The 26,201-nt window shown below is 44.4% G+C and overlaps 1 protein-coding gene across 1 annotated transcript in view; it reads right to left on the bottom strand.

Annotated features, from left to right (window-relative positions):
* The window catches only part of grik3 (glutamate ionotropic receptor kainate type subunit 3), an 87,518-nt gene extending 61,705 nt beyond the window's left edge, over positions 1-25,813 (bottom strand). Inside the window, exon 1 of the mRNA XM_084026114.1 lies at positions 25,473-25,813. Coding sequence (XP_083882240.1) covers positions 25,473-25,587 — 115 coding nt within the window. The 5' untranslated portion in view covers positions 25,588-25,813. The remainder of the gene's footprint in view (positions 1-25,472) is intronic.
* Positions 25,814-26,201: the final 388 nt, after the last annotated feature.

Genomic DNA, 26,201 nt, shown 5'->3' with positions numbered 1-26,201 from the left:
CTGTAGTGAACTCACTGTATGAAATTTGACACTAACAGCAGATTTTTATTTGCCTTTGAGAGCGTTCTCGCCAAACAAATTTAAGAAAAGAAAACGCCCGGGTCAGCGTTTTTTCTTTCTTCACACTTGTAGCGAGTGGATATTCATCACATGCTCAGCGTTGTTGTACAAATCAAAGAGCAATTCACTCCTGAAACATAAAAAAACCTGGTACTGGTAATCCCTGCAGCCGGCTTTCTCTTCAAGACAAACATCACATTCTTTAGACTGACAAAGTTCTATTTCACAGCGGAGCAGCTCACGCTGAAGGTCAACTTGATTGGGAGGAAAGTGGGTACAGGAATTAATTCATGTGAAACTGTTAACTCCGGAGTGAACTCTAATTATACGAGTCCACAGAATTGAAAAAACAGCAGCACTTCAGTGACCTCAAAGGCAGTTTTTCATTCGCCCCCCTTTTAACAAATACAGTCGGAGAAGTCTTGAGTTATTGCACCGGGTCGCCACAATTACTGTTGGAACAACAAGCACCCTTTACTTTGACATTTTAAAAAGTGCAACTAGAAATCTACAAAGCGTGCCACTGGAACGGGAAGGAAGAGATGGATTCATTACCTTTAATGGAAGAGAGAGAGGACTGACCACAGTCTGCAGTTTTACAAACAGCTCGCCCATTTAAAAACATATGAGGAAGACTTGGAGTGATACATGCCGGTCTGCATAGTACATACTTTTTACTCACACCTGCTGTCTTCTTGTCAGACTGTACCCCCCCTCCTCCTCAGTAGTCGGGAGGATTCACAATTACAGGCCTCCTGTTTCAATCTGTCAGCCTCAGACAAAGTGCAGCACTGAGTCTCCGCTGCTAACCGTCATTTCGTTTTTCACGTGCTTCGCTTGAGTGAAAGGAGCCGAAAGCTCCGGAAAACACTGAAGAGATACGGCCGGAGCTGTTAGAAGTCATTAAGGCATATTTCGGGAGGCGTGGGAGGCTGCTTATGTGCATCTTATTTATCATTTTAATATAAATGATGGCCTATAATCCAGTATTTGTGCTGCCTTTTTTACAAGAAATGACGTTTAAATCATCTGTGTGATTATTTAGCTGCCGCTATGAAAGGTGATGTAACCAGACTATGCAAGGACGGAGCATTTTCATCATCTTCAGCTCATTGTTTTGGTTTTTAAAGCTGTTCCCTTTCATCGCACTCATCAAGCCCCACGTTCAGGGTTAGCAGGCAGCCGTTTCCACTGAAAACACTCTCCCATTGTACGCTGCCCACGCGACACCAAACACTACACAGGCAGATAAACAACGAGCCGGCGAACACAGTGGACCTTAATATATTTGTCAGCCGGCCAGAAGTCTCTCCAGCTGGCTGTGCTGCCCACAAGTGGACCAAAAAATAATCATTTAATGCAGGTTTAAACTACAATTCAGTCCTGATACGGAAACCTGGGCTTTGTGGGATAACGAGTACTGGTCTGAGACCAGGCAACACTGGGCTGTACGTACACATAGCTTTCCTAACGTTGTAAAACAGTAACAAATACATACATGTATAGATCGGACCAATCACAATCTCTAGTCAAACTTCACAGGAAGATAACCAGGCTCCTGTGATGCACCTTCGGCTCCTCGCTCTGTGATTCAAGGTTCACTTCAAGGACATTTCAAGGTGCCCTTCAGTAAAACTCAAACTGAGAAATGAGTTATTTTGCCTTTTCCAGAGCTGCATATAATGCCATAACTGGTATATGGCAGCAAAATTGTATACATGTTATTTATGATCTACAAAAATGGGATTTAAAAGTTTGTGTTTTACATGAAGAGTTCTGCGTTTATGTTGTATTGAAGAAATACTTGAGGTATTGATTTTGACGCCAATGCACAGCTTCTGTTTTCCACCTGGATCTCCGCGGGTGCCTCCTCTCTCCACTTGAGGCGATGCTTTTGTTGTACATGATCCCGGGCAAGTAGAGCCCAGCTGAGTTAATCTGTTTTCTGCATCAGTGACTTGCAACAAGTCCACTCTCTCTCCTTTTTTTCATTAAGTGACTGAGGGATGCTGGAGGCTGAGGCGAGCGGGGAGCAGAGCTGCTGTCAAAACACCCTCGCCAACCGTCACACGCATTAGCCGGGGCCCATTTTGAGAAATAACAGGGCTCGCTTACTTTTATGCCTCGAAAAAATACGCAACCGCAAACAAATATCATATTTATTCTCCCCTGTACTTTTTGCAAGTTCGCTATTTTTTTCCCACAGCAGCTCGATCCAGTTTGAAATGTTTTCCAGAATGATGTTCTGTGTGAAAACATGACATCAGATGGATTATCCCGAGGCAAAAGGATATGGCAATCTGTGTTCAGACTTTGTTTTTTTTCCCTCCCACTTTCCCCGGCTAGAAAACTATTGTTTACAGCTTCTTCACTTCCGCAAGCTCGGGGAAAGAACAGGAGGGATCGGCCTCCCCGGCCACAAGGTGCCACCATCTTCCTCTCTCCATCTGTCGGCCCACTCTTCCGGGGGCTAATTATCCTAATCCCTTGAATCCAGAACGGAGGCTGGTGGCGGGCGCCTCGGTCCCAGGACGCTAGCGTTTTGCCTCCCAGTTAAAATGTGGAAATTAATTACCGCCTGCCCTGCTGCCAATGGGAGGGGGGAGAGGAGAGGCAACCGGAGGAAGGCCGGCCCCTGACAGGTGTGGGAGGGTTGTTCGGGACTTCTCTAGAGAGTCTGACGTAGGGGCCACGAGTTTGTTCAACACTGTAGGGTACCACTGGAGTCCTGTCTCCGTCGGCCACTGTAGTTACACATAGAAAGGTTTGAACCCATTTTCTACTCATAACGTGCACCTCTGTTGCCTCCAAGTCTCGCCCAATTTCCATTTTATTTGAAAAATCATTGCTTTTTGACACCCATTTTTCTGCTAGTCTAACATCCACTGCATTATTAATGGGAGCATATCATACCTTAAGGAGTTTAAAAAGGCTGGGTCTAAAAGATACAGCCAATGCGATAGTGACTTAAACTTCCATTCTTGCTGATGGCCATCAGGGGGCGACTCCTCTCAGTCTGATTGTATCGACGTCTATAAGAGAAACACCTTCTCTTGATTATTCCCCCAGTCAACATTGTAAACATGAGTTTATGGTCTCAATCGCTAGTTTGAAATAGTAATTTCTGAGAGTAATTTCAGGTAAAATCCACCATAAAGAAGAGTATGCTTTAGGGCGTGGCTACCTTATGATCGACAGGCTGTTATCTTCATTGTTGGCCTTAAATCTTCAACTCTTTCAAATTGTCAATTCATGAAAATGAATTGTAATCGCTTCACTTGCCCGTGAAATGTCTTCATCAGTCATAATCAAACCAATATGGATCCAAAATACAGTATGGCTTCATGTTTTGTTTGAGGAATAAAGAACGGGGAAGTAATGCGGACACAACACAAACGTATTTACCATTAAGATGACGAGAATGACTTCATTTTACCGTTCAGGAGAAACATCATCCGTTGTGAACCGTGGGAGGCCATTGGCTTATGTTGGCTTATGTTGGCTTATGTTTTCCCCCCATTTCTTAACACAGATAAATGAATGGAAAAAATAACCTGCAAGATGTTCCAAAAACACCCACACGGCCAAACGACAGACATGCTCACACACGGTTCTACATTGCCAAGGGAAACCGGGTGAAACATTCCACTAGTAAAATGATATTCATGGTTGAGAAATGACACTTTCTGGCATCCACTAAAATCACACTTTTCTATTTTTCTCAGAGGGGCCTTGCTCTCATTAAAGCAAATACTGGTTTTGAAAATGAACTGCCTGAAATGATGCCAGGATCTAGTTTGTACTTGTAGGACCAACAGAGGGAGCCACATAGTCCTCTTGCATTTGATGCTGTGGCCCCTTGTTCTGTTTCACACCTGTCGACCCATCAAATGTAAAAGGTAATGGAGGGGAGCGTTTTCTCACATGGAAACCATCAGGTCTTGATCACACCACCCTCACAGGTCCGGCCAAATATAAACCAGCATGTTGTTGCTCCCTATCCCCCCAAAGTATCTGGTCTGCTCCCAATTTCACAAATAGGCCGACACAGTAGGTCCGAAAATAATTAAAATGAGTCATCGTCCTTCTCCGTGTTGGAATCAAAGTGGGGAATCCTGGAGACTTCCTGTTCTGGTCGATTTGGCTAAACTGCAGTGGTTGTTTGTGACTCGGCTGGATACGAAGCATGAAACATCAACCGTGAGAGACCATTAAAATGGGCTTGCAGTGTGTGGTGCGTTAGAGATTCCTTAGAGGAAGAGGCGGTTGTCAGTGCGAGGGCCAAACGGATAACGTAGTGTGGTCGCTGCGAGGATACCGTCTCGTTTGGGAGGGTTATGCAGGTCAAGAAATCATCCCTTTGCATAACTGTCAAAATAACGATGTGTTTTATTCAAAGTCTGAGTATGTTTTTAGGACTGAATTTAGTGGTTGACTTATTATGTAAAAAGCAGAGTAAGAGGGTGGAGGGAAATGTGCCTTGAGGGATGTCAGCTCGTCCAACGCTCCTTAGTAGAAATACATATATCAATGACCCCCCACATGGACATCTGGGAGGGACGATGCAGCAGTGCAGCTCGTGATAGAATCAGCCCACGGACCCAGAAGGACAAGGACTCGTCCAGCCTCCTCATGTTTCGCGTGGCCTTGTGTGTGTGAGAGATTGTCAGGAAGCACATTTTTATTTGATGCGATACGAGCATGACCCGTGTGCCGGGGAGGTAATGGGGGTCATCAGTGAACAGGTTGCCATGGAGACAATCAGATACCCACAGGTGCCGTGTCAGTTGCATGATGCTCTTTCCTGCCCAGACGATGTTCCCTTCCTGAAGACAGTGGCTCATTTACTGACGTTGGTGAAAAGGCCATTTGACATTTTATAATCCTACTTTTTTATAGCTAATATGTTAGAAAATAATTGCCTTTCAGAACCAGCAAAAACAGAGCAAATTAGTTGTGTTCCTGGCTGCCCTACAAATATAAATCTAATAATTACTCTTCTGTTATCTCTGCTTTGGTCTCCACCAACCTCTGGGAGATGAATCTGAGTCTTTAGCTTCCTAAAGAGTTCCAACCTTCTTTCCCAGCCGGTCAGTAGCTTCGTCAGCATGGAGCCGAGCAGGTACCTCAAGGCCGGTTTACCTTCAACAGACAACGGCTGCTACGGGAAACGGGTTTGCTGTGGACAATAAGACTGGACTGAACCATTAAGGTTTCAGCCTTCTGTGAAGCCGCTTTCACTTTCAAAAAATTTTTTTGATGAGTGGCGCTTTAACAGAGATGAAAGGCTGTTTTCGACAGTACCCATTAGGCTTTGACAATGCTTCTGTGGCTAAGATCTTCTGCTGTTTCTTTTTAGAAAGCATGAAACATATGGTGCACGGCAGAAATCTACATCCTAGGGTATATAGAAAAATAATCTAATAGAAACCATGATGTAATGTGTATCTCTTCAATAGTGCTTTTGTAAACAGGGGGGTCTTACAAGCATACACTTACTTTTTCTAGCAAGGCAGTATTTTAACCAGTATTTTAGGAGATATTGTAGCAGCCGAAGGAGAACTGCTTCATTTCTCTACTCTGCGACGGGGATAAGCAACCGTGTGACAGGAAATGGCCGAGAGTGTGCAGGTTTTCCTCCCAACCAGACGCTACATGGGGCGATTTCCACTGATTAGCATGCCTCCTAGCTGACAGAAGGAACTAATTAGTGTAATCACCTGCTGTACCGCGGCACACGGTTTCCCATCGCTGCTTTAAAGCCAGGCAACTTTGTGTCTCCCTGAAATAGTGCTAGCTAAGTTGATTACAGCGTCTAATGACCTTGATAGTGTGATGAGTGGGCCTGTGTGCATTCATGGCTTTTAGCGTGCGGCTGGAATCTTAACGCTGCACTTGACTTCCAGAGATGTGATCCCACCTTCACATATCCTCATTAGGAAACCCTTTGCTGATCATTAGTGCCGTAAGTGCCTTTAATTGATAGTCATCTCTCAAGGATGACTTTCCTGTTATTTGCTGACTAGCCGCTGCACTTGCTAGCCTCACAATCCCCCACTCTAGCCCCTTACACCCCCCGACTAGATTCCACGGTGATGCATTGAAACATCATTCCTCTGAAACCAAAGCATCACAGTACAGTACTCTGGACTGCATCTACAGCAAGCAGGTCAATATTCAACAAAACATGTTTTCCCCATAATGCAGTACATGGTGCTTCTCATTTTGAGAGGGGGAGTCAAATCGGATGATATTTAGGGGTTCAACATTTCTCACTTTCTCCTTATCAACCTCTCCTCCAATCAAAACCATCTTTCTAAGTGGTCATCTACGTCATCAGTTGCTGTGGTTTCCATCCATCTCCAGTGTTTCCCCTAGAATGAGTTCCAAGCCCGGTTGTTCCCACTAACGATGGTTTGCTTCACTGCTGTAACGTTCTCATGTTATATCTTCTCACTTGCTGAGCTCCTATTGGTGACCCTGTAGTACACTTTGTTTTGTCAGATTTTTTTATTATCCACTTAACTGTTCATGACCTGACATTATTACCAAAGACTCGCACTGATTTGCTTCACATTGAATACAGTATTCAGTGTATATTAATTATGATATTGTTCCTAATGCTCACAGGAGACTTTATTAACATTTGCAAACTGCCTATATCCAAGCACGAGGAACTAAGCTGCTACTCTGAGGACTCAGCCTTCTCTAATTATCAATATTTGCAGCGTCTGTTGATTCTCTATTTGTAACACAGTAGACCTGAATGTATTTATGAATCACTATCCGTTTTAAATTCTGCCGAAATTGTCAAAATGGCATCGACACGTCCGCGCACGAATGAACAAGACATCGAGAGCCAGCTCTTCTTTTCGACAGCAGCAGGAACTTGGCAGCCAGCGTCTGACCTCCAGGCACGCTAACAGGCTAACGATACGCTAATGTGTCCCATTACGGCCGATTTGCCAGGAGGGGATTCTTTTTGTTGAACGCCATGCTGCTGGTGGATTTTAGATGGGCACTGTATAATGATGCGCGCCTTTCTTCCTGGCTCATAAAAGATACAAGAAGTAGTCCTGCTGAGAGTCATTAGGAAGGCCATTTACAGTGTGCTTTTCTTATTCACACACTTTTTCTGTGCAGTCTTTGAAGAGAGCCACAAGGCGATGCAGACATCGCCAAAATGAGACGCGAGCCGCCGCCGCCGCCGCTCGGGCTGAAAGTAGTTCTTGTGAAAGACTACTAAACAGCTGTTCTGTTCTCCCCCATTACTATCAAAACCAGCACTCGTGGTTGATTCTTTCAAAGTAACCAAATGGATAGATACATAAATAATTGAAGTACTTACAAACAAACAAAAAAGTGTAATTGTGCGGCGGGATTCAGGGGGAGAAAAATTGCAGTCGGGCTTGCATTTGCAGAGCATGAAACAGAAATTAGCATGGTGTGATGCAAGCGAAAGGGGGGAAATCACAAACCATTTTCTGCCTTCACTCTCCGGCCTTACTATTACCATTCCATCGACAAATTGAATCCAAGGCTAATTTGCATTGCATCACTGTATAACCTCTTATTTATTCATTACTTTTCTCTCCCCTACATACCATTAAATCTATTTTTTTCAGTACAGCGACTGCTGTAAAGCAACAGTGAGGAGTAGATCCCATGCTTCCCAGTGCATGCTTTCCCAATAAAAAGAAAAAGTGAGGAGAAAATCTGTCACATGGTTATTAACTCACCTTGACCTCCATGCAATCTTTATTTATCCATCATGCTGGTTGAAAATATGTCTCTTTTATGGTTTTCATCAAAACAACAAATATATTATATAGTTTCTGGAGAATAAATTGCCAATAATCCGATTTTGACTGAAACATTCAGTGCTGTCATGAAGCAGTCCCACTCATTCATTTGCACAAATAGATATTAAAGGAGGGAGTTATCTAAAATCTCAAGGTATATGGTGACATCGTCAGCGAATGCATTAATCACTCTTCATATTAAAAGCAATGTGGAAGAGATACGTTGAGGAAATAGCATTAAAAAAGGGTAAGGTTATCTAAATGTGATACCTCATTTGAAGATTCCTTTTCATTCTGTGGAGAATCCCTTTGCAGTTCCCCCACTTGGGCAATTACTCAATTACAGTGATCCATCTAATACCTGTCCACTGTTTACTCTGTACTTGCCCTCTCACATTAGACTGTCTGCCATGCTTGACAAGAAAATTATGAAAGAGGCTGGGCCCGGATGCACTGAGGTGTGTGTGAGTGTGTGTGTGTGTGAGGTGATGCTATTAAACGGGGCTCTGATATTTGCTACTGCAGAACCAATCAGGTTGGTATAATGGATGACTTGTCTCATATCCATTCTTGCCTGATGTGACAATACCCTGGAAAACACAGATGTCTTATCTGTGTTTGTTTGTGTGTGTTTGAAAATGAAGGTGGTGTGAGAGATGAATGAAGCAGAGAGGGAGAGTCGGGCTGGCTATTGTTTGGAAAATGTTCAATACGGTTCCAATAACTTGTATTTGGCACTGATAAAAGAATGATGCCATGGAGTCACTAACTAACCCCCCTAAAGAATGACAGTATTATCACATGTAAGAGTCTATATTATATATACAAGATACATGTAGAAGCTAAAGCCTACAGGTCACAGTGTAAAACGAATATTGCTCCTGTAAGTTCTGCAATCCCAGGTCGTTATGGTCACTATCCAATACCCAGCAGGAAGATGGGTTGAGATGGGTAATGGTCGTAGCAACAGAGCGAAAAGGATGTTTTTATAGTGCCTTTTTTTGGGACTAGTCTCACTTAACATCATTGTGGATCATGACTTTGGTTAGAAACTCAGAGACACCCTTTTGCAATTAAAACCTGTCAACGAGCATGACAACCACGAGGTGATACGGGAGGAAACGTAATGCATACACCCCTTTTGTTAATTACGGCGGAACCTCGAGTGAAGAGCAGGATCACTTCCCTCTTGTATTTGAACAAACTTTGCACTGATTACATTTGAAGATACACCGACATCACGCTGACAGATATTTAATTGAAGGTCATTTCTCACAACCGTGTGTGGCGGAGACGTGCAGGCTGAGACGGCGAACGCAATCAAGATTTTAACAATAAATATGGCCACATTATTCTAATTAAAAAAAAAAGATGTTGAATCGCAAGAAGTTAATTCAGTATTTTGTTACGTCCCAAATAAGCACCCACATCAGACGCCTGGACGAGTGAATCACAATGCCAACAGCATCCCCTATCGATCCCCATGATAGCTCCGGAGAGGATTTCTACTGGTGTCTGGGAAACAGGAGGCGAGGCGGTGCTGCATGTGCATCAACACTGAACCTTTGCATTGGTGCGGGTCAAGGCCGTCATGCTCACGATCACCACCGGGCAGCGCTTTGCTGTTCAACATTCATGTGGCTTAACGCCTGAACATGAGGTCAGCCAGCTGGGTTTTACATCCAGGAAGGTTAGTGATGTAGCCTGAGGAGGTCTTAGTTCACCTCAGAAAAAAGGCAGTTAACCTGGTACTGCCCACAGTTTGAGGTGCTTTTACCCTCCATGAGACACCAAACATGTCTACAAGATATTATTCGTCCCAGGCTCATAGTTCATAGGTTCATAGTTAATTGTACAAGGCCGATACAGGGCTGATGATGGAACCCCGAAGGTCTCCCGATGTTTTTACTGTTACTTTTTTTTTAATAGTACACACATCCAAGTACAAAGTCGAGTTTGTCATGCTCTACTCAAGTGTGGTCGTGTCAATACACGTTCCTGCTGCCTTCAGAGGGCAGTAATTCAAATGTTAAGTGCATTTATGCCATAAAACATGAACGAGAGCACAAACATTAAACTATAATAATACTATTAAATGATCATTTTAGCCGTGTTAGGTTGATGTATCAAAGTCAGTTATAATTTCTGGTTTGTCTAAGAAATAAAAGGTGGGTTCTTAGATGTCATTATTTCACATTCGAGAATATTACAAGACGATAAAAGCACGCGAATGATCCTGGTTTCAAATGTTTGCTTTGCTACGGCTTCACTGTGCAGGATGCAGGATGCCTTTAATGGCATTGTATCATTAAGCATTTATTAATAATTTGCAACCCCCACCTACACTTCTGCGTCAGTACTATCAGCGTGCTAAAGCAGCCATTTGTTATAAACGTTGCATCAGGTCCAGCGTTATTTGTCCTTTGATTTCCAGCCACGTCTGGATGCTGCGGTTAAGTGATTTGAGCGTGCAGCTCTGACAGAATGACTGATTTTTCTGGGAGAGAATATGGAATTTACATGTCTTCCCGGGCACAAACATGCTCACAGACACCCAGCTGCAGCGTGTCAACAACATGGCATGTCTGGCTTTGAACTGACGCGAGTGTATCTGTCTCCAGGAGTGACACATTACCAGGAAGGTGTGCAGCCTTGCAACGTTTTGCATATTATTCAGCACGTGAAGGAGGAGTGTACTCAGGGTCGACATTGGACTGTTGTTTCACCTTCCATCAGTAGTTGAGAAACATCCCATCTTTTTGAAGGTAAACAGTAATGTTCCATGAATCAGGGCTGAATATTATTTATATTTTCACAATAATTAATCAGTTTAGGCAAAAACGGCAGAAATGGAACATGAGAGCTGACCAAGCCCTTCTCATACCAAATACCAATGAGGAAGCAGCTTTAACGTTTTTGACAAACACAATACTTCCTGTCACCATTTCTTGTCGCCTTCATCATCAATGTTAGTGACTGCTTAGTCTTCAGTTACACAATGAATCTACGGGAGGAATGCTGCCTGCATGAAAACGTGAAACTTCCACCATGCTACCAAGGGAACCACCGCCTGCTCTGCCTCAGAAACGCCAGCAGTTTTAACCAAAATTCCAAAATTAAGTAATTTCGATGCATCAGCGGATTCACTGGTGGTGGCGAGGTACATTTTCACAGTGCGTTCACATAGCAATTCATTTTTGTCAAACTCTGACATGTGATATGCTCTGTTCTGGGTAGTGCTGACTTGTGAGGGAATATATAGAGCTTAGAGGAGCAAGCATGCGATACCAACCATGACACACCATCCAGTTTTATAAAAATGACTAACAACAACAGTAGAGCTTTATTTCCATCTTGCTGCCAGTATTCATGATGTCAGTTAGCTTCCAGCACCACCTACTTCATGATGATGAACTGCCATGCTGTAGAACAGGGGAGTCCACTTTGATCTCAAGTGGGCCGGACGGGAAAAACATTGCATATTAACCTATTAATAACACTTTGTAAGTGTTTGTACAGTAATTCATGAACAATCAATTGACAAACCAGATGATAAAGCCTGAGATGTCTCACTGATCTCTCAGATACAACCGACAACAGAATGTTGTTTCCTCAAACCTGCCAACAGTTAATTTATCATCTCTGTTCGTGGTTGTCCTTGGAAGTCAATAAAGTCAGCTAGTGGGCCAGATTGGACTTTTTAGTGGGCCGGTTCTGGCCCTCGGGTCCCACATGTTTCACATCCCTGGTCTAAAAGGAAGTGGATATTGAAAAAGCATATAAAAATATTAGAAACCAATTTTCAATACCCAACCAAACACATCAAGGTCAAAGTTTACCCTCGATTTTCCTGACTGTTCTACTGCAGTCTGCGGCGGCGTCGATGTCTCAGCAGTTGTAAAACACTTTTTACCTCTTGACCTCACTGTGTATAAAACCCCTGAACATGTGTCTGTCTCCGTGTGAGTCATTGTGACAGTTCCCTGAGAATAATCAAAAACAGAGGCTGCGATAGCAAACCGGAGTTATGCGGCACAGATGTTTGAGTTGTCAAAAGATTCATCAGGAACCCTGAGATCTCCGAGGTGTGTACTCTGATGTTTCCCCCTGCCAATTAAATAGCACACAGTGTTCAGACGTGCCATGAAAGGGGGTACGTATGGAAACCAAATCAAACACAAAAAGCTGTTATATTTATCCCCATACGTGATTACCATGACCTAAATCATTTGACTACAAGGAAAAAGGGAATATTCAAGTTCCACAGCCAATTTGTACACAAACACAACGCTGCCACTTACTGTATCTTCATTATCCTTCTTTTGCACATTCAAACAGATACAAACAAGGGCACCCAAAGAGAGCTGGTGTAAACCAACATGTCATTTCTACCCTGGTTACAGCACTCTTCAGGGACCCTACAAAGCCAATACTTTCTCTGAGGCTTCTCGTTTGAGGCACGGCGAACACCTTCGCTCATTTCTTGAGTGAACAAATGTGTAATGTTACGACGAGCCACTCATCTGCTACAGCCCCTCTACTTCTTATGATAATGCTGGCACTGAATATGATGGTGGATTTACTTTTCAATACAAGTCTCCTCTGGCACAGTACAGTCTATCACCGTGTACAAGGCTGACACTGAGCCCTTTTTCATTCGAGAGCTGTGACACTTCAATCTCTATCAAATAAATGCCAAGGAAAAAGTCCTGTGTCGGAGTCTGGTAAACACGGAGCAGGTGAAATCACTGAAACTGTAATGGGTGGATAAAGCTAATGTTCCATTGCACATAGAAGATTACACAAAGCCAGAGATGCAAGAAAAAAAACAAAAGTGAGTGAGCGAACTGCATCCTTTTAGCTTTGGCATGAGGGAAATGAGAATAAAAGAAAAAACGGCAACAAACACTCGTGAGGGATTTTAGCCAGTTTGACAACAAGAATAAAAGCCCATTCGGTGAGTAAAACGTCTGAACATGATGAAGCCTGTGACTGCAGTGACCACTTCTTTGGTAGAAAATGAGATAAAAGCTGGCTTGCAGTTAAAGCAATTGCACACATCACAAGCCAGCAGGCAAGTTATTCTACAAAACACAGTTCTCATTTTGTACATTTGAAGCTTAACTCCGTAGATGCTATGGGTGACTTGAACTTGGGGGAATGGCTTCCAGGAGCAGAGACATGTCATTCCATGTGTCGTGGCTGAGTGAAAGGCAGCTGCTGAGCTGCAGGTCATCTCAATTATGTGGTGAGTGGAGGAGCCTTAAGATTATACGTGGGCTTGTCAGACCTGCTGGACCCGTTACCGGAGACAGAAAGAAGGACCCTTATTCTGAGACGAGCCACACATGCCGTTCCATTCCACTAAAAACATTCTGTAGTCCCAATTCAGCGGTCTGTTGAGGACCGCAACAGGCCGAACCGAGAGGTGGATTTCCTGTTTCATCTCCCATCGCCTAGCAACCAGCTGCGGTTGGCAAGAAAGAGCATAGAAAGAGGTGCCTTCCGTTATATCACCAAAATGGAGCCAGAGATTCTATTATAGTCTTTTTATTGTATATGATGGAGGATATGATTCACCACCAGCACCAGCGACACATGATTTGTCTGTTCTGCCACATCTCCAGCTGCTGATCCACTCATAAATGCCATGTTGAGTAAAATCCAATCATCATCGACGGGATGAATATTGGGATAAGTTGGGCCGTCCACCAGTTCGGATCCAAATCTGTGAAACGAAGGCCGCATTTCTGCACTGCCTTTGAAATGGGACAGCCTCGTCCCAGCAGCTGTGACGCATCTGGTCTTACAAGCCTCTGAAGGATGAATTGGGTCACAGCTCATGATTCGCACGGGATAACAAGACATTGATGGAGCTGGGATGAAACACCTCCCTGGATTCGGGACTTCCTGACTACCAGAACGTTGGTGGTCAGGGTCACACTTTCAAAACCCCTCATCTGCATCGCTGTACACCCATGTAGTCAGGAACAACTCCGACTGCTTCATCAATCTTGCTGATGCCGAGAGACACGTCATCGAGAATCTGACATTGTCCACATACACCGATGTTTTGGCGGGAATGGCAACCCCTTTACACTCTCAGAAGGTTTAGGAGGTTCCAACGTTTCTCTAGGACCCTGAAGATGTTCATTACCAACTAGTATTCGATCTGCTCAGGTCCAGTCAGTCCAGGTCCAGTCAGTCCGTTGGCAGGGGGTACCACTGGATCTCCACTCTCCTTGCTGCAGTACTTGCACTACCCCAGCTTCTCCACTCCTCCTCCCTCAGGCTTTTGGGCTTCAGGTGTAGGGTCCAGTGACTTGCTTCAAACTAATATCAGCCAAAGTGTCACAGATTGAAAACAATAGCATGGGCACAAGTCTTTTTTTTTTAAGAAATTCAAGTGTCCCCAGAGGCTGATGCCAGGACATAAAAATAATTAAGCGAGTGTATGATTTGATGAGCTCCACACCCTGGGCATTTCACCCACATGAGCAATATGAATCAATATCCTGGGCCCGAGCCCTCGGAGTTCTCCGTTGTGACTGCTTTAACTTTCAATCATGTCTACAGGCTTAATGATTGCAAATGCCACCGTGGCAATTCTTTTCCAATTCCCTTACTAAAAAAGAAAAAAGACATTTCACAGGGCCCATTTGCAGCTGCTGGCGGTTGCAGAGCGAGGGACAAAGAAGAAGCATTTCTTGACATAAATGTAACAATTCAATATGCATTAATATGACAAGGAATTCCTTTGACCAGCGTCTCTTATGGATCTTTTCATTTCCCATTTATTGTACGTTGCGAGATAATTTTATGTGTGAAAGAGATGGTTTAAAGGGAGTGAAATGAAGATGATGCTTTCGAAAGTCTGCAAGAGCAAGTTGTCACCGGTTAGGAAGTCCAATCTCCCCGATGGGTGACATTTTGATGTCATCCCTTTCAAACGACAACATTTCAAGTGTGCACATTCTGATAAAGCAACATGAAAAGTTAAGTATCCTCTGACACACAGATGAGATGGCAGCATACCGGACACTAAAGCAGAGTGGGGGACGATTGTGAAGCACCATGCAATCAAGGGGGTCTGAAGCGAGGTCTGATGAGCCAGCGTGTCACTGCGGAGCTCCAGGGTTCCACAGCTAATCAACCACCAAGGAAGGGCTCAAGGGGCGTGATCACTCAAGCGCTCCATCACCACGCAGGGAGGAAGGCAATCACCAGCCCATTTCCATGTGCTGTTATCCCCACCCCCCTCCCCCATCAAGGTGCACAGATGACCAGGGGAGCACAGGGTGGAGGCAAAGGTGGCTGAGATGGGTGCAATCAAATAAAGTGTGAAAAAAAAAGCCAGACAAGAGAAGAAGAAAAGAAAATCCTTTTGGTTCTGCAAACGGTTTATTCAAGACATTTAATATCTTTAAATAATCATGAATGGGATGGAAACACGGGGGGAACAGATTGAATGAGGCTTGATGGCTTTCCTACCAGCGGCTCATAAGATCCCTGTGATTGGGCTTGCAAATTGAAATGTTAGTCTTGTAATACAGTGCGTTGAGGAGACAGAAGGGGGACGGGTCAAGAAGGGTGAGCGAAGGTTCTCATTCTAACCTGGCAAAGGGATTTACACAATGAGCACATGTTAGCGGAGTCACGTCTTCTGTCTGGTAAGAAAAGGGGACGAGCAAGTGAATGAAACCCAAACAAAAGCTTATCTTTCACCCTCTTAAAAGAACAGGACTTCAAAGATATGGTTATTCCTTTTTTCAAGGAAAGGAAGGTGGGTAATAAAAGGAGGAGACAAGAAACGGGGGGACAGTGGGGTCCTTTTTCTATCGCCGCAAAATGTATGACGTGCAACTAAAACGGATTAATAAACAGATAAAAAAGTCTGACAACCCGGAAGCGTGATAGTGCTCAGACTTCACAGATGCATCGCAGCACGTATCTGGAGGTAATACCTCCTCCTGGAGGTAATACCTCCTCCTGTCCTCTGTTTTAAGTTTGAGGGTGGCTGGAGAGGCTCCCTGCACTAATAGGCTCCACTCAGAAGAGCACATACACAGCAGGCTCGTCCTGTCATCTCGTCCTCCCGATGCTCGGCCAGAATATTGACAAAGGATGAGAGATATCTTATCCGTCTGGGCTCGAGCCAGCCATCATTACAAACTGGAAATCCAGCTCACAAACCCTGCTGCTTGTCCCTTGGCCTCCTGAAGGTCCCCGATAGGGAAAAATCATATCCTTCCCCTATTTTTAAAAAAAGGCCATGGCACCTTCTTGTGTGGTTACGTCTCTGATGTTCCACCATGCTGGGTAGAACAGACGTATGCACATCTAACAACGAGGCATGTTGAATTCTACACTCTATTGAGACATTTCCAAGTCTTTGTGCTGGAGTCGGTATCAAACGGTTTTAATTTCGCATTAGGGCTGCTGGTAAACAATTAGGTATACCAATGATTAACATGTTGATTTTGTTCGGCGCTGCAGCTAATGATTATTTTCAGCATTGATTTATGTGCCGATGTATTTTCTGGATTAATTGTTTGGTCTATAAAATGTCAGGAAATGGTGAAAAATGCCCCTTAAAGCCCCAACACGCAAAAAAACTAATAATGGGAAGTAAAACAATAGAAAAGATTAATGCAATGTGATGGCAATTTATTTTATTTCAATTATAAACCAGTTATTTAAGTTTTTTTCTTGACAAATGATCATATTTGTATAATTATGCATCTATTTTTATTAAATTTCATGTGTGAAATGCTTAAATGTGTAGCTGAGTGACCAACAGTCAAGGGTTACATTTCTGATGATGAACAATCAAGTGTATTTTTTACTGAATTAATGACTAAATACATTTTCTGTGGACTGATGAAACACGTTGCCCCATTTTAAATTGCTTCACTAAGAGATTGCTCCTTTTGAACGCTGTGTATTGTAGCCTGTCCTCAGCTCTACAACAGCAACGGTCCTAACCACATTTGAAGTAATTACCCCTCTGGCAGACAGCGGATCCATATGTGAACAGTGCAGAAGGGAGGATATGCAGGACATTAACTGAGCATTAATTCTGTGATGCCAGCGTGATGCCAATTATTTTAAATGTGGTCAATGTTCTCATGGTTATACATTTCTCCAAATGAGGCTAACAAAAGCTCCTCGGTATAAATGGAAAAGGCACTCAAAAAGGCAGAAAAAGCCAAAGCGGGAAGAGCAATTCGGTTGCTTCGAACGAGGAGATTTGTCAATTTGGAATCAGTTGGAATTAGAATATTCATCGTAAACGTACCGTTAAAATGTACGTCAGGGGTATAATGATAGGTATTATTTGCCACCATTATAAACCGCACTCCCACTTAACGTAGTTTTTGACATTTCTAATTGACCTTTCAAGACATTTAGAATATTGACATTTCTAAACTGTTTTCTTAATAGATTTGTAAGTCTAGACATGTCTTTTTAGTGAAGAGCTCTCTATTTTCTGTTCCTTGCTTTGGCTCACAGAAGGCTTTGTTTTCTAAAATAACATTTAGCAGATATTACAGGCGATGTTTTGCAAATAACCCCACAGCCGATCACAGCTTACTGATACAGACGTTAAATATTCTGCACGTCCAAAATACTGTGCATAGATATTGTAGATGTCTTTTTATAGACTGCAGATTCTAATTTGTTTAAAGCTTTGTGGCATCTCTGACTGAAGTGGAAGACAAGAAGGACATGCATTGTTTGCTTTACCGATGACAATAATCAGCCTAATACACCGCAGATGTCTCATTAAATGTGCATATGATTATTGCAGCGTTACTTCAACTGATCCCTTTCATCAAACCAGATAATACTTGCTGATTGCAGACTATTTAACCACGGGGAAAATTCCACGGTATTATTTTCACTCAAGGTGAAAAGCAATTAGGAGTATAGCTCCTACTTTGCCCGGTTTTATTCTGAAATTAGCCAGCTTTAACAGAATTAATTCTCCTTTATTTCTCTGGATGAGTCAAAACACAACGTGTTGAGGAGTTAAAAGAGAGGACCTCGGATTTTATCCCGCTTTTTTTGTTTTGTCCTGTGAATTTGGATCAGCTAGCATGCTAAAACTCTTATATACTTACTTATATCACACAAATATAAACTAATTTGTGGTTTCAGACATGCTCAATAAGCTTGTGAACATTGCTTCAATAAGCAAACATAATTAACGTATTAAAGCAATTCAACTAAGTTTAAACTGATGTGAAAAAAGAATAGCAGCAACACACCCGACTGATCCCTGAAGAAAAAATGAATAAATAAGAACCAGAAGCCCTTGAGAGTGGAAAACATGATTTAGGAACAAAACAATCAGAAGCCTAATTTTTCATTAACGCTCAGTGATAGAAAATTGATTTGACGGGGAAAAAAAGGGGGAGTGCAGCTTTGATGATCAACTAATCACATGCTATAATCTCCGCCAATCACTACTCTGTTCCTCTGGCATCTCTAGAAGGCAAACCTCATCTAAGTCGTTACCTTTCATGGCCCTTATTCATACGGTACAAGCATCTCTAATAGCTGTACTAGAACGTACCTCTAGCCTCAAACTAGCCCACAATCCTCCCATCTCCCTGCCCCTCCCTGTCAGCGATGATCTCCGTGGTGTTCCATATATCTGCGGCCGGTCAGATGCAGACAAGCTGTCTTCATCAGAGTCGCCGGGGAGCGATTTGTGGTTAACCACACGGCTCTCCGGGGGCGACCTGGACAGTAGATCGGCGGCCGGTGAAACATTCCCCGAGACGATGGAGGGAGGGAGAGACCGTATTGGATTGTCTTGAGTGCTGAGGGAAATCTTCTGGGTATTGGCCGTGTTAACTAAATTGACATTGGCTTTCAACCTCGCCGGCGATCCATCAGCGGAGGGGATGAGCGCCGGGGCCGGAGAGGTAAACCCTCCGAGTCTTATGCACTTTCTGCAGTCGTCCAAGCATTTGTTGTAGCCGGGATGAAAACAGGCGAGGAGAAGAGAGACAGAGAGGGGAAAAATGGAGGTGGAATGTGGAAATTTGGCTGTATCCTCCCTCCTGATATATTTTTGTTGATAGCCATTCATTTGTAGTGGTTTTGGCCTGAAGAGGTTTGTCTTATCTGTTCCTCCTCCCTCTCTCTCCCTCTCTCTCTCTCTGGGGGGAAATAGAGGGTGAGTCTTCTCCAGCCTACTCTCTCACAGTTGATTAGTAACTCCTGCTCTACCCCTACGCTCCAGGGATCCTACGCCAGCTCCCCTTATACATCCCCTTGTCATGCACATACTCTCTCCCACAAAACACACACACACACACACACACACACACACGCCTCCCTACAGTCATGCAACGGCAATTTGAGGGGAATCACACAACCAAGACCTGACATTTATAACAATGGGAGCTTGATTAAAAGGGCAGAATGAAACGGTGTCATCCTCCATTTATTGTCCTTAGCCCAAAGTTAAATAGGGTTTAAACCTGTGCATTGCTGCTGATACCTCCGCTGTCATCTCCTGATTGCTTGAAAAGCGGTCCGAGGGGGGGGGGGGGGGGGGGGGGGGGGTTGTTATTGTAATGCAGGTGTGTAACAGTGTGTTACTGAGGTGTCAGAGGTGGCCAAGTTTACACAGAGCGTCTGGGAATAGATAAGGACGACGCTGTAGCACGGGGGGGCCTAACGCTAACGCTCCGCCGGTGGACGCCGTGGCGTTTGAAAGGCACAGGAATAAAGCTTAGTTTTATCTGGCTCGGGGCAACACACAAAAGGCGGCGGCATTGCAACGTGGCGGGTTTTAAAATTGGGATCAAAAGGTTCAAGCTAATTAACAAGCTAAATAAGAGTCCCCTAGCTTCTATCTGCGTCTACCTCCCTCCCTCCCTCCCTCTCCCATCGCCCGCTGTGTGTGCACTTTGCCAACAAATACAGTGTGTCGGGGAAAAGCCAAGACAAATTGCTCACCAAGCTGAAATGTAAAAAAAAAAAAAGAAAAAGCACCAAATTACCTCCAACGAGATGATTCTAATTAACTATGTTATATTGCTGGCATGACCCTGAGAGCCGATCTAAGCTTTGTTCAAAGTGTTTGGATGTTATTTGGCTTTTTTCCCCAGCAGAGCCCGGAGGAGGGCTGAGATGGGAGAGTCAAACAGAAAGGACAAGGGCGCATAATAAAGACAAATGGCTCGAGCATGAAATTTGATTCATTGCCTTGGTACAGAAACGTTCACAGGGAAATAGCCAACCGTTGACATGCCGTGAATTTCAAAACGCTGTCAAAGCCAAAAAGCACACGTCTCGTTATAATGACATGGCGTCCCCGAGGGGGGGGGGACTCGGCTCATTGGGGGGGCAAATCAATCAGGTTTGTGATGGACGTGTCCACGTTGAGTTGGGGTCACTTACCTAAATAACCCAAATCTAACCTTTTTATCAAACTATCCTTTAATGTAACCTTTAAGTTCTGCAGATCATTACGTTTAATTTGATACAGTTTTGAGACACACATGTTATTATATGTACTTGTTGGCTCAAGCTTCAAGTCCTGTTTTTGTATTTTATTTTTTACTTTGCTTCCCCTTCCCTTTCCTGATTTTATTAAGATGTTTTCTGTATAGATTGTATGTCCGTATTGTTTTTTTATCCTCATATTACGTTCTTTTTAAAGCAGTTGAAGTGCTGTGAGATTGTTTCCATACTTCAATACAAAGGAGGCAAAAAAAGAAATGTGAAGATGCACCAATATCCAATATCGGGCTGATAATAACTCAAATAGCTGCATCAGGTTTCTGCTTAAGTTTGGACATTAAAACGGTTTACACTTGGCTTGTCATTCCTGTTAATTTAAGAAATAGTCCCAATGGAAACAGCTGGAAGTGTGTTATCTAGAGTACAAATGAGTCTAATTGAAATCCCATCCACCTGCATGGTTTAACAAGAGTTGTTGTCATTTGGGTGCAGTGGCCCTTTAAGCCCTCGCTTCTTCCCCAAATGACTGGAAATGACAACCAAAGACATATTGCCTGCAAATGAGTATCTAGCGTCTATATGACAGGCGAGTGATGAACGCATTTCTTTTTGGAAAGAGAAAGATAAAACGGCCACGAGGAGCTCGGCACCCTGTTTATTCCAATAGGCATCACAAGCATATGCTTGCAGCAGACCTTTCACTGCAGAGCACCCACTTTGTAGTGCGATATGAAAACACCATCTGGTGTGTTAGCAGCAGGCTAGGCTAAGCTAGCTGGGGCTAGATGGGGGCCCTGCTGTGTCACAGGATTACCTTACTGGTTGGTAGATCCGCTCTATTAGCCCCTAGTGGCTCGGATTATTGGATCATCATTATTATGTGTGACTGAACCGAGCTAAGCACCTGCACTTCCTTAAGTCTCGTTAGTGATCAGACACATTGCATCAGAGCATTCACACCTTTCATTACAACCTTGGCTGGGACGTGAATACACGGTTTATTTAAGACGCTCGCTCCTGCTTTTGCCGACTTAAAAAACGGCTCAGAGCTTCGGAAAAAACGGGGACGGCAGGAAAACCAAAATGTGCTAGCGGAAGTCCATTTCCCAACGCGTCCAAACAGGATCACAGGCGAGCACGTTCAAGAGACGCGGCCCTCTGCTCGACAAAACGAACATCTGCCGTTTCTCATCAGCGAGATTGAAGCTAATGATGAGCCGCGAGTGTGCTGACAGAGAGAATGGAATTGGATTTTGTACAAGAGGCCCGGTGAGACCAGACATATGTTTTGGAAAATGTTGTGGATGGAGTATGGCTTTATATAGTCTGTGTGTGTGTGTGTGTGTGTGAGGTAAGATACAGATGCCCTAGACTGGCAGAAAATAGGCCGCTGCTTTTTCCCTCTTGCAGTTCATGTTTATACAAGTGGCTGAAGAGAGGCAGGTAAAAAAAACACAACGTTGTATTCTTTCCCTCAATCTCTGCGTTCGCTAACAGATAATGGAATTACACATCAAAGAAGCGTCTCTCCCCCCCGTATCCAATTCTTCTGTGACCTCTACCAGCCTTTGTTCATATTCACCACGACAACTCCCCGGCCCCGAGCCTCCACCGGCAGGCTTCTCCCTGCTTCCTCCCCTCTGTCTGGGGAGAGATTAAATTTAGATGAAAATGAAATATTCATTTCCACTCAGCAACTGATGGCCATCTTAATTTGATACAACTTTTGATGCAACATCTCCTCATTGTTCTTCATCGCCAAGCACAATTTATTTTATTTATTCCAACTGTACGCCATCCTCCTGTGGGTAAAAACTCTCAGTCTCTCAATACAAGCAAATTCTCAACACAAGCAGCCCCTTTGGGTTCCACGTTGTTAGCAAGTAGAATTGCAAAGCACACCATTACAGCTCCTTTTTTTTTCTCAGCGGTCTCTTGAAATACGTCTGAGTCATCCCAGATGAGACGTTTGCACACACACACACACACACACACACACACACACACACACACACACACACACACACACTCCCGGCCGGGCGAGAATCTCGGGGAGAGTGCACTCTATTGCTCGCTTGAAGAGTTAATCACATGAAAAACTTCTCCGTCGCCTCTCCGCCCGCCGGTGCGGGGATAAAGACAAGCCTCTGAAGTGGCTCCGTGTTTGCAGACTTCAACCAGAGTGGTGACCACGGACCCAATTTATCCCACTGAAGCTTACGAGTGGTCACACACACACACACACACACACACACTTGTCAGCTTACATTTTCAACGTTCATGCCGTTTCACACACAATAATTAAGTCTGCTGTCGTGGCTTTGCCCAGAAGCTTTTTTTTTTATTATTTAGCCCCCTAAATGAGAAATGCATGTGTCCAGGTGTTGTGGGGGACAAAGCGGAGCTTAGGAAATGAAATCAACATGAAATCATGAGGGAGATTGATTAACTGGCACTGATTAAGTGCTTTGAGTATTGGGTAGATAAAGTAATTGATTATACAATAAATCCCTGTCAGGCAGTGAATAACGTCACGGGGAGAGAAAAGAGGCACCGAGTGATGAATTAGTTGCTTCGGTCCAAAGATGAAAGAGACAATGTATGATCATCTGTAATTACTGTATGCTTTCACAACATATATTATTTGAATTGGACTTTCAGCTGATGTAATTGGGCCGCCCCTGTGTGAGGGAGGATGCAGAGTGAATGCTGACAGAACAAAAGAGCAACTATTCTATCCGGCGTGATCCTCAGCCTTGTTTACCACGTTGGCAAACATACAAGCCGCAGACAGACGCGGGGAAAACGACATCCTCCAGCGCTCCCGTCTTTATTCTAACACCGCGGGATCGACTGAGACGCTTTCCTGGATTAGACGAGAGGTTTGCACAAAAAACACGTCGTGGTAAGAAGAGAGAGAAGAGGAGGGGGAGGCGGAGGGAGAAGCGCAGCGTGTGAGTGGAAGAGTCTTTTTATTTTCGGGGAGCCGCAGAAGAAGACGCCGCGACCATCTGGCCTCAACTTAGAGCGCCGCGCTGGAAAAAAGGCAACAACTCCACCTCGGATGCCCACCATTACCCAGATGGTGTACTTGGAAGAACTGCGTGGGACCGCCTGACCCGAGAGCAAAACACGAGCACAGACAGGGGGCGCCCTCGCGCTCCAAAACGCCACCGCTCCGCCTCGATGGTTTTCACTGGTTTGTTTGTGTTGGGAACCAGTGGAGGAGGACTGGGCGGCTATGAGAGAGCCCTCTGTTGGTGTTTAGCAGGGTGGCTGCAGCACAGAGCACACACACACACACACACACACTCACACACACACAGAGCACACACACACACACACACACACACACACACACACACTCTATTAAGAACCAACAGACTGAACACTAACGTCCTCTCACACAAACGACCACATTGCTGCGTTAGTACACGCCCTCGAGCTCATCCAGCATTAAAACAGATCAAATTAAAATGTGCAAATGCAATTATAAAGAATATTTGTCAAATATTTGTTGTTATTTCCACACGAGTGAGGACAGAATGGAAGCGGATGCTCGCTCGCCCGCAGGCTGCTGTCGTCGTCGTACGCGGCGGACACTCGGCCTCAAAAGATCACATGTTGAGACGGAGCGTCTTTTTGAATTTGATTTTTTTTTTCTCTCCTTTGACAACGAGGCAAATTCAGCAACCTTGTCAAAATTCAATCTGAGGAACACAGAAAAACCCAAACTGCTCCCGCACCGCCAGCGCTGATGGATTCTATAAAAAGCATGGTTGCGACTGTAGCACACATTTCAAGGTAAATTTGTCTCAGCACTTTGACATTTAATAAAAAAACAAAATAAAAGCCTGTCAAGTCTATTTCAGGTCTTCATTTGAGCTGCTGCCACAGTTAAAAAAAATGTCCCTTTGACCAAATGATTTCACTTCAGATCAGTGGAGAGAGAGAGCTTTAAGGATTCATGCCGATCCATGCACGGCGATGTCAGAGAAGTCACGGCTCTTCAGAGTGCAGCCGTCAATCACAGGGGCATTCTGGGCCGGCCGCGACGGCGGCATACGACGCTCAGCACTAAAGATCATCCTCCAGTCCCACACGTTAGCCTGCGCTTGTGTTGAATGTGTCTCAAACATGCAGGAAAAGGGCTCGACGGCGTGCGTTCCGGGTTCCAGAGCCGAGCAATCATCCTGTTAACGTCTCAGAACTTAAATGTGAACGAATGTAGAGTGAGATGTTGCTGATTTCCAGATATATTGCTTTTGGAAAGGCCTCTATAGAGACCCTGAATATAGAATATGCAATAGTGTGACATTCATCCACTTTCACCCCTCATTTATAACAGAAAAAAAAGAGGCTCCATGCCATTAAGATGCTCTCGCTGCCTGTTGTAGTGCTACGTTAATGTGGGCCAGTGCCATTTTTTGAGTAATTGTCCTGCATGGCACTCGGCCAAATGTCAAAAACGATTTGCCTGGTGACAAAAAAAAAAACCTTATTGATCTTCATTCTGCTCCCCGTCTCTTGGCGGCGCAGAATGTTTCAGCGCATCGCCTTCCAAATGACAATTCTCACGTTGTTTCCTCAGCGAGCGGCTGGAATACAGACAACGGCAGCTTCCCTCTGCTTGTGTGAAAGGTCAGCGGCTTTTTAAACCACGCCACTTTGAGAGGAACGCTTCTCAGATCACATGCATTAAACTTTACTCCCCTGAATACATTGGAACATTCAAACTTTCTGATAGTGTGATTTTTATGGTAGCTTTTTATTTATTTGTATTTAAGAGACCCCTTAAAGCTCAAACTTGTGTTCTGTAGCCGGTGACTCAACATGCTGGCTGCAGGAATGGGAACGGACAAAGCAGAGTGCATAGAGGTCACAGCAAGCCAGCAGATCCTCAATGTTACAGCCGGTGATGCACCGTCCTCTTCAAGTGAAACACATTCAGGCTGATGTGCATTTACTCTCCATTTAACCCCCCAAACACCCCCCCTCCTCCCCCAGTCCGCACGGATCCGGACCCGCACTGAGAAATGAGCGGAATAAACAAAAAAAAAGGAGCAACTTTCACGCGTAAAATGTGAAATGCGCACAAACACACACACACACACACACACAACTTACCTATTCGAATAACGTGCGGCATCCCGTTAGAGTAGTGAATCCAAAAGGGACACGCCATCAGCAATGTCCAGTATTCCCATATCGCGCTCCGGGGAGACGGCCAAGTATTTCGCATGGTTGGAAAGTCGCGGGATCCACTTTTGTGTTTTTTTAAAAATCCAAAGGCGCCTCAGAGTCGCTCATCAAAGCTGAATTCGACGGAGCAGATGTGGATTTTTTGGAGTCTGCGGCGAATTTGCGCTCATTGTACTTGGTGCAACATCGGTTTTTTTTCTGTTACTCACAAGTCTGAGATGAGGACGCAGACCCCCGAAGCCTCTCTCACACACACGGCGGATCAGTGATACACCTGCGGACGCAGGGCTGCTACAATCCCCCTGCAGGAGTGTGTCTGTATCCCTCCTCCTACCGCCGATGCTATCTGTCTACTGGCAGCAGCCGAGCCGGACTCCCGCACCGCTGTGGAGGAGGAGAACTGCGCCTGCGGAACTTTGGGTCGCCTCGAACGATTCTGTCGCCCGAGAGACAAAAAAAAAAAAGCACGTCACACAGGATGAAGTGCCGAGGAACAGGCGCGCGCGCTCAACACATTCAAATAATGCTGTTTGTTGTTGTTTGCAGTTAAATCACTCCGGTCCTCCGGTACTTTGGCGAAGGCGAACGGACGCGACGCGACGCGACTCTCCAGTTGCGCGCGGCGATGGTTTATTGAAGAACGTCCAAAAAATG

The sequence above is a fragment of the Eutrigla gurnardus genome (genome assembly GCF_963514095.1).
Source record: "Eutrigla gurnardus genome assembly, chromosome: 14".
Taxonomy (NCBI): Eukaryota; Metazoa; Chordata; class Actinopteri; order Perciformes; family Triglidae; genus Eutrigla; species Eutrigla gurnardus.
The sequence above is the reverse complement of the archived record's forward strand: the minus strand, read 5'-3'. Positions and strand labels throughout refer to the sequence as shown.